General features: G+C 49.8%; 1 protein-coding gene across 1 annotated transcript; it reads left to right on the forward strand.

Annotated features, from left to right (window-relative positions):
• Window positions 1–961: 961 nt before the first annotated feature.
• NEFL (neurofilament, light polypeptide) lies at window positions 962–7,346 on the forward strand. Its single transcript, XM_009072100.1, is given in 5 exon segments — window positions 962–1,822; window positions 1,825–2,040; window positions 4,769–4,898; window positions 5,849–6,163; window positions 6,905–7,346. Coding segments are annotated over 5 exon segments (1,677 nt in total). The 5' UTR covers window positions 962–985; the 3' UTR covers window positions 7,084–7,346.
• Window positions 7,347–7,789: the final 443 nt, after the last annotated feature.

Below are 7,789 nucleotides of genomic sequence, written 5' to 3' on the forward strand. Positions count from 1 at the left end.
TGCTCCGGGGAATGATGCTCGGGGGGAGATGATGCTTGGGGGGGATGCTGCTCGGGGGAGGGATGATGCTCTGGGGGAGGTGATGCTTGGGACAGTGATACTCAGGGCAGCGCCGGCAGCACCTCGGGGCAGTGATGCTCGGAGCTGTCCATATCTCGGAATGGTGATGCCCTGAGCAGAGTGGGCAGGGCTGTACCTCGGGGCGGGGATGCAGCTCGGAGCTGCCGTTATCTCACCGCGGTGATGCAGCTCAGAGCTTCCCGTACCTCTCCGAGGTGATACCCTGAAGGGACCGACCCATTTGTCGGGTCGGTGATGCTCGGGGCTGCCTGTATCTCCCCGCGGTGCTACCCTGACCGGATCGGTGATGTTCAGACCTGCCCATACTCGAGGCAGTGATGCTCAGAGCTGCCCATTCCTCCCCGCGGTGCTACCCTGACCGGATCGGTGATGTTCAGACCTGCCCATACTCGAGGCAGTGATGCTCAGAGCTGCCCATTCCTCCCCGCGGTGATACCCTGACCGGATCGGCCCGTTTGCCGGGTCGGTGATGCTCAGAGCTGCCCACACCTCCCCGAGGTGATACCCTGAAGGGACCGACCCATTTGTCGGGTCGGTGATGCTCAGACCTGCCCATACTCGGGGCAGTGATGCTCAGAGCTGCCCGTACCTCCCCGCGGTGATACTCTGACCGGATCGGTGATGCTCAGACCTGCCCATACTCGGGGCAGTGATGCTCACAGCCGCCCGTACCTCCCTGCGGTGCTACCCTGAACAACCCTGCCCATCTGCCGAGGCAGTGATGCTCAGAGCCTCCCATACCTCCCCTCGATGCTGCTCAGAGCCCTATCAACCTCTCCTCCCCTCCCCTCCGCGCTCCTCCCCATCTCCTCCCAGCAGCAACTCCCTCCCGCCCTCCTGGCCCATAAATTGCGAGGTTCGGGCGTGCCTCGCCGCAGAGCATCCTCTGGGTAGCCCGGGAAGGATGAGCTCGTACGGTTACGACCCGTTTTTCCCATCCTACAAGCGGCGTTATGCCGAGAGCCCTCGGCTCCATGTGTCTGTGCGAAGCGGCGGCGGCTACAGCTCTGCTCGCTCCGCTTATTCCAGTCTGTCCGCGCCAGTGTCCTCGGTGTCCGTGCGACGCAGCTATGCCACCTCCAGCGCCTCGGGCTCTTTGCTGCACTCCGTGGACAGCCTCGACCTGAGCCAGGTAGCTGCAATCAGCAACGACCTTAAATCCATCCGTAGCCAGGAGCGAGCTCAGCTGCAAGACCTAAACGATCGTTTCGCTTGTTTTATCGAACGAGTCCACGAGCTGGAACAGCAAAATAAGGTGCTAGAGGCTGAGCTGTTGGTGCTGCGGCAGAAACACGCCGAACCCTCTCGTTTTCGAGCTCTGTATGAGCAAGAGATCCGTGAGCTGCGTTTGGCCGCGGAGGAGGCGACGAGCGAGAAACAAGCGCTGCAAGGGGAGAGGGAGAGCCTGGAGGAGACGCTCCGGGGGCTGCAGGCAAGGTACGAGGAGGAGGTGCTGAGCAGGGAGGATGCTGAGGCTCGACTGCTCGAGGTGCGCAAAGGAGCGGATGAAGCAGCACTGGCTCGGGCAGAGCTGGAGAAGAGAGTGGACAGCTTGCTGGACGAGCTGGCTTTCCTCAAGAAGGTACACGAGGAGGAGCTGGCAGAACTACAGGCTCAGATCCAATATGCTCATCTCTCGGTGGAGATGGATGTGTCGGCTAAGCCTGATCTGTCAGCTGCTCTGCGAGACATCCGAGCTCAGTATGAGAAACTGGCTGCTCGCAATATGCAGAATGCCGAAAAAAGGAATGGTTCCGCAGCCGTTTCACCGTGCTCAGCGAGAGTGCTGCCAAGAACACGGATGCTGTTCGAGCTGCCAAGGATGAGGTATCCGAAAGTCGTCGCCTGCTCAAAGCTAAGACGCTGGAAATCGAAGCCACCCGCGGGATGAATGAAGCGCTAGAGAAGCAGCTGCAGGAGCTGGAAGAGAAGCAGAGTGCTGATATCTCTGCCCTGCAGGTGAAAAAAAAAGGGTGGAAGGGTTGGGGGAATGGAATGGGGGTTTGTAGGGGTTCTGTAGGTGAGAGGGATGGGAGAGTGTCAGGGTTCTGCAGGGGATGTGGGTTTGGGGATTGCAGAGATCCTGAAGGTGAAAGGGGTTGAAATCCTTGTGGGTAAGAGGAATATTGGGATTATCAGTGTTCTGCAGGGGACATGGGTTGGGGATTGCAGAGATCCTGCAGGTGAGAAAGGTTGAGATCCTTGCAGGTAAAAGGGGTATTGGGACTGTCAGGATTCTGCAGGGGACAGGGTTTGGGGATTGCAGAGGTCCTGAAGGTGAAAGGGGTTGAGATCTTTGCAGGTAAAAGGGATATTGGGACTGTCAGGATTCTGCAGGGGACAGGGTTTGGGGATTGCAGAGGTCCTGAAGGTGAAAGGGGTTGAGATCTTTGCAGGTAAAAGGGATATTGGGACTGTCAGGATTCTGCAGGGGACAGGGTTTGGGGATTGCAGAGGTCCTGAAGGTGAAAGGGGTTGAGATCCTTTCTGGTAAAAGGGATATTGGGGCTGTCAGTGTTCTGCAGGGGACAGGGTTTGGGGATGGCAGAGATCCTGAAGGTGAAAGGGGTTGAGATCTTTGCAGGTAAAAGGGATATTGGGACTGTCAGGATTCTGCAGGGGACGTGGGTTGGGGATTGCAGAGGTCCTATAGGTGAGAAGGGTTGAGATCTTTCCAGGTTAGGGGGATCTTGGTACTGTCAGTGTTCTGCAGGGGATGTGGGTTGGGGATTGCAGAGATCCTGCAGGTGAAAGGGGTTGAGATCCTTTCTGGTAAAAGGGATGTTGGGGTTGTCAGTGTTCTGCAGGGGACATGGATTGAGGATTGCAGAGGTCCTTCAGGTGAGGGGATATTGGGACTGTCAGGATTCTGCAGGGGACGTGGGTTGGGGATTGCAGAGATCCTGCAGGTGAAAGGGGTTGAGATCCTTTCTGGTAAAAGGGATGTTGGGGTTGTCAGTGTTCTGCAGGGGACATGGGTTGGGGATTGCAGAGATCCTGCAGGTGAAAGGGGTTGAGATCCTTTCTGGTAAAAGGGATGTTGGGGTTGTCAGTGTTCTGCAGGGGACATGGATTGGGGATTGCAGAGGTCCTTCAGGTGAGGGGATATTGGGACTGTCAGGGTTCTGCAGGGGACATGGGTTGGGGATTGCAGAGATCCTGCAGGTGAAAGGGGTTGAGATTCTTACAGGTAAAAGGGATGTTGGGGCTGTCAGGGTTCTGCAGGGGATGTGGGTTTGGGGATTGCAGAGATCCTGAAGGTGAAAGGGGTTGAAATCCTTGTGGGTAAGAGGAATATTGGGATTATCAGTGTTCTGCAGGGGACATGGGTTGGGGATTGCAGAGATCCTGCAGGTGAAAGGGGTTGAGATCCTTTCTGGTAAAAGGGATGTTGGGGTTGTCAGTGTTCTGCAGGGGACATGGATTGGGGATTGCAGAGGTCCTTCAGGTGAGGGGATATTGGGACTGTCAGGGTTCTGCAGGGGACATGGGTTGGGGATTGCAGAGGTCCTGCAGTTGAGGGGGTTTGAGATCCTTGTGGGTAAGAGGAATATTGGGATTATCAGTGTTCTGCAGAGGACATGGGTTGGGGATTGCAGAAGTCCTGCAGGTGAGAGGTGGGTCGAGATCCTTGCAGGTAAAAGGGATATTGGGACTGTCAGTGTTCTGCAGGTGACATGGGCTGGGGATTGCAGAAATTCTGCAGGTGAGGGAGGTCTCAGGGATCTCAGGGTTCTGCAGGGGACATGGGTTGGGGATTGCAGAAATTCTGCAGGTGAGGGAGGTCTCAGGGATCTCAGGGTTCTGCAGGTGACATGGGCTGGGGATTGCAGAAATTCTGCAGGTGAGGGAGGTCTCAGGGATCTCAGGGTTCTGCAGGTGACATGGGTTGGGGATTTCAGAGGTCCCACAGGTGAGGAGGTTTGAGTCTGCAGGATTGAGCAAGTGAAGTGCAGTCAGGGTTTGTGGAGTCCCACAGGTGAGGAGGACCAGGATTTGCAGGAGAAGGTTGTTGGGGGCAGCAGGAGATGTGTGCACTGCTCCTGGCTCATGCTGGAGCTTTATTGCATCTGAGATATCCTAAAATTGCAATGCAAAATGCCAGAGAAGTATAGAGCATGATGTGTGATGGATTTATAATCCATATCATCATCTGTATAGCAATAACATCCTGGAGATGTGGCATTGCTTCTGCCTCATGCCAGAGCTGCATTATACATCTAAAATCTAAGGTAGCATAAAATCTTAATGCCACAGAGCTTTAAAGTCATGGTAGAATTGATCTATCTACTGATATAGCCTTAATTATACCATTCCCATAGAATCTCCTGAGTTGGAAAGGACCTACAAGGATTATTGAGTCCAACTTAATGGGTATAGCTAAAATTAGAGAGAGGCTAAAATCAGAATGAATTGAAACATAATTTTCATGTATCCTTCAGCACTTGGACCCCAGAAAATGTAGCTCTTGGTGTTAATTAGGGCTGGAATAGTAAGGTGTAGATAAAGGGGTGGGAAAATCTTGCTAGGAGAGGTGGTAAATATTACTTTTCTGGCTGAGGGTGGAGTGGGAGTTGTGCCATTTTCTGCCTGCTAGAGCAAGGTGAAATTAAAAAGGATTGAAAAAATTCCTTGGGGATTGGGAGAGTTGAGAATTTTCCACTGGCAACGTTGTTCCATCCAACAGGATACCATCAACAAACTGGAGAATGAGCTGAGAACCACAAAGAGTGAAATGGCTCGATACCTCAAGGAGTACCAGGATCTGCTCAATGTCAAAATGGCTTTGGACATTGAAATTGCAGCATACAGGTATGATGGGGGATGATTTACTGAGCCAAACAGCTTCCTATTCTCCAAGAAAATTCATGGTCTTTGTCATTCCTTCAGCAGAAATGTTAAGAGATGAGTCTGAGTTGAATCAGGTCTTCTCTCTTGTCTTGTTGCTGAGAGATGAGTCTGGGTTGTATCAGGTCTTCTCTCTTGTCTTGTTGCTAGAAGAAGCAACACTTGAGGTCAACTTGAAGCAAAACCTTCAGTGGGTAGCCAAGTCTGTGTGGAGATAAATACAGAATTTTTAGCTTGGCAGTCTGTGATCTCAGCTCGAAATGCCTGTTCTGTGCTTAGGGAAGAGATTTTTGCATCCCTGGAACTTTTCCCCCTTGAATGCTCTTAAAGAATGAGCTTCTAGCCCTGGAACTTTTCCTCCTTGAATGCTCTTAAAGAATGAGCTTCGTTGCTCCTTTGCAAATCTGCAAAGTCATTTTTTTAGGGCAGAGTTGGTGCTGAGATGCTTTGTCTCTGCTGCTGTTGGTGTGGTAGTGCTGAAACTGAGTTTCTGTGCGAGCCACAAGGGGGAAGACTGAGAAAGCAGCTCAAAACCTTCTCTGGCAGCTCAAAACCTTCTCTGGCAGCTCAAAACCTTCTCTGGCAGCTGCACATTGTGTTGGTTCATCTGCATTGGTCTATGAGATGCTGCAGATGACCAAAACACTCCTCTAACATGATCCTAGACGTGTTTTCCTGTTTCTTCTGACACGACCAAGTGTTAATTCACCTCTGGTGGACACCTCTGAAGCACATGACTCCAAGAAGACAGGAAAATATTGCCACAGAGTTATTATTTTTGGGCTAGGTTTGCTCTCCTAAGGATTCACTCTTGGCCTTGTGTTGTATCTTGAGCTGAATCCTCCTGCAGCATCACTAAATCCTTTCTCCTTCTTTGTTTTTTTGTTTTTGTTTTTTTTTTTTTTTCCTCATATTTCACTGCTGGAAGGGGAAGAAACTCGACTCAGTTTCACTAGTGTTGGAAGCATCACCAGTGGCTACACTCAGAGTGCTCCAAGTTTTGGCAGATCTGCCTATGGTGGTCTCCAGTCCAGCTCCTACTTGATGACAACTCGTTCTTTCCCCACCTACTACTCCAGTCATGTCCAGGAAGAGCAGATTGAAATAGAGGAAACAATTGAGGCTGCTAAAGCTGCAGAAGCCAAAGCAGCTCCTGAAGAAGAAGGTGAGGAGGAAGAGAAGGAGGAAGGTGAGGAAGAAGCAGGAGGTGAAGAGGCTGAAGAAGAGGAGGGAGGTACTTCAAGTTGCTTTCAAATCCCTTTTTTTTTTCATATTTCACCTTGTTCATATGGGGTAAAAGTGATGATAGGTGATGATGAAAACCATTTCTTTGTCTGGGTAAAGGATGGTGGGGTTAAGCACACAGCACTTAAGGAGGAAAATCTGAATAAATTGAATTGAATATTGAGTGAAGATCAGGTTAAATACTCAATGTCAGGCAGATTCTTGGTTTCTAAACCCAACTGGCAGCAAGACTGCAAACAACCTCTGAAAAGAGGAGCAAGGACATCCTGAGCTAAATCTGGATTCCCAGAGAAGCTCATGGGAATAGGAGCATCAGCTGATGTCTGGAGCTGGAATTATTGGGTTCAGTGGGTGCCAAGATTACATCTGAATTTCTCTAGCTGCCATGGAATTATTTAGGGGTTGATTAGTGTCAAGATTAATGATCATGAAACGATAGCTGCAGAGCCAATTGGAGAAGGATGACAAAGTTCCTCTTTGAACTCAACTCTTGGGCTAAGGATTTAAGCAATGAGTCCATAATCAATCTTTTTCCAGGGTGTGATTTTATTTTTTTGATTTTGAACCAAGTGTTTCCCTCCCTCTGAACTCCAGGATGAGTTGGTTGGGTAGTTTTGCTCTATTTGGCTGCTCAATTGAAGGTTGATGGGTTGTAGGTATTGGTGTCTCCCATTGAGTTGAGTTTGGGAATTGTACCTAGAGGTGAAAAATATCTTCTTGTTTTTCCAAGGTGCCAAGGAAGAATCAGAAGAAGCCAAAGAGGGTGAGGAAGAGGAAGGAGAAGGGGAAGAAACAGCAGCTGAAGAAGGGGAGGAATCTCAAGAAACTGCTGAGGAAGCTGCTGAGGAGGAGAAGGAAGAGAAAGAAACCCCAGGAAAGGAAGAGAGTGAAGGGAAAAAAAAGGCTTGAATTGAAGGCAGTTTAGCTTTCCATCAGGCCAAGAGAATGAATGATGATTGACTGAGCTAAAATTGCAGTCTCATATATTTAATTCAGTCCCCACTGAGGTTTAAAGTTAATGATAATGATGTTTCTCTCTGTGCAGAGTCTGAGTTTTGCTTGCAGAGCACCCACTGGCTTGTTCCCTGGATGCTGCATGGTGTACACGTATGAATTCAGGCCTTGTGTCTCTCTCTTGGATGGTTCAGAACCTAAATATTTAAAAATGAGGGGGGAAAAAAACCCAAAAAAAAAAAAAAAAAAAGGTCATGGGATTGAGAGTTACCTTTAACTTGCATTTAAATTCATTATGGAAACCTTGGGTGGGGGAAATCCTGGAGGCTTTAATAAGTATGTGCAATAAAGCTAGTCAATAAAGTTTCAGAGATGCTTACACAAAATTTTTTTTTTTTTTTTTTTTTGTGTGTGTGTCCTGGGTCACTGCAGCATTCCAGAGGGTGAGAAAGGGCTGGATCACACTCATCTTGGTGTGATGGGATGAGGATAATGGGATGGTGGTTGGTGGGGGAGAAGAGATGGGCAAAATTCTTGATGGGGATGTAAAATTTCACACAGAAAATCATCTTGCCATGGTCAAATCACTCTGAGGGGTGTGTGGTGGGTCTCCTTGGGATGTGCTACACACACTCCTGTTGGAAAAGGAGGAATTCTAACA

The sequence above is a fragment of the Acanthisitta chloris genome, unplaced genomic scaffold (assembly GCF_000695815.1).
Source record: "Acanthisitta chloris isolate BGI_N310 unplaced genomic scaffold, ASM69581v1 scaffold4853, whole genome shotgun sequence".
In the NCBI taxonomy this organism is placed as follows: Eukaryota; Metazoa; Chordata; class Aves; order Passeriformes; family Acanthisittidae; genus Acanthisitta; species Acanthisitta chloris.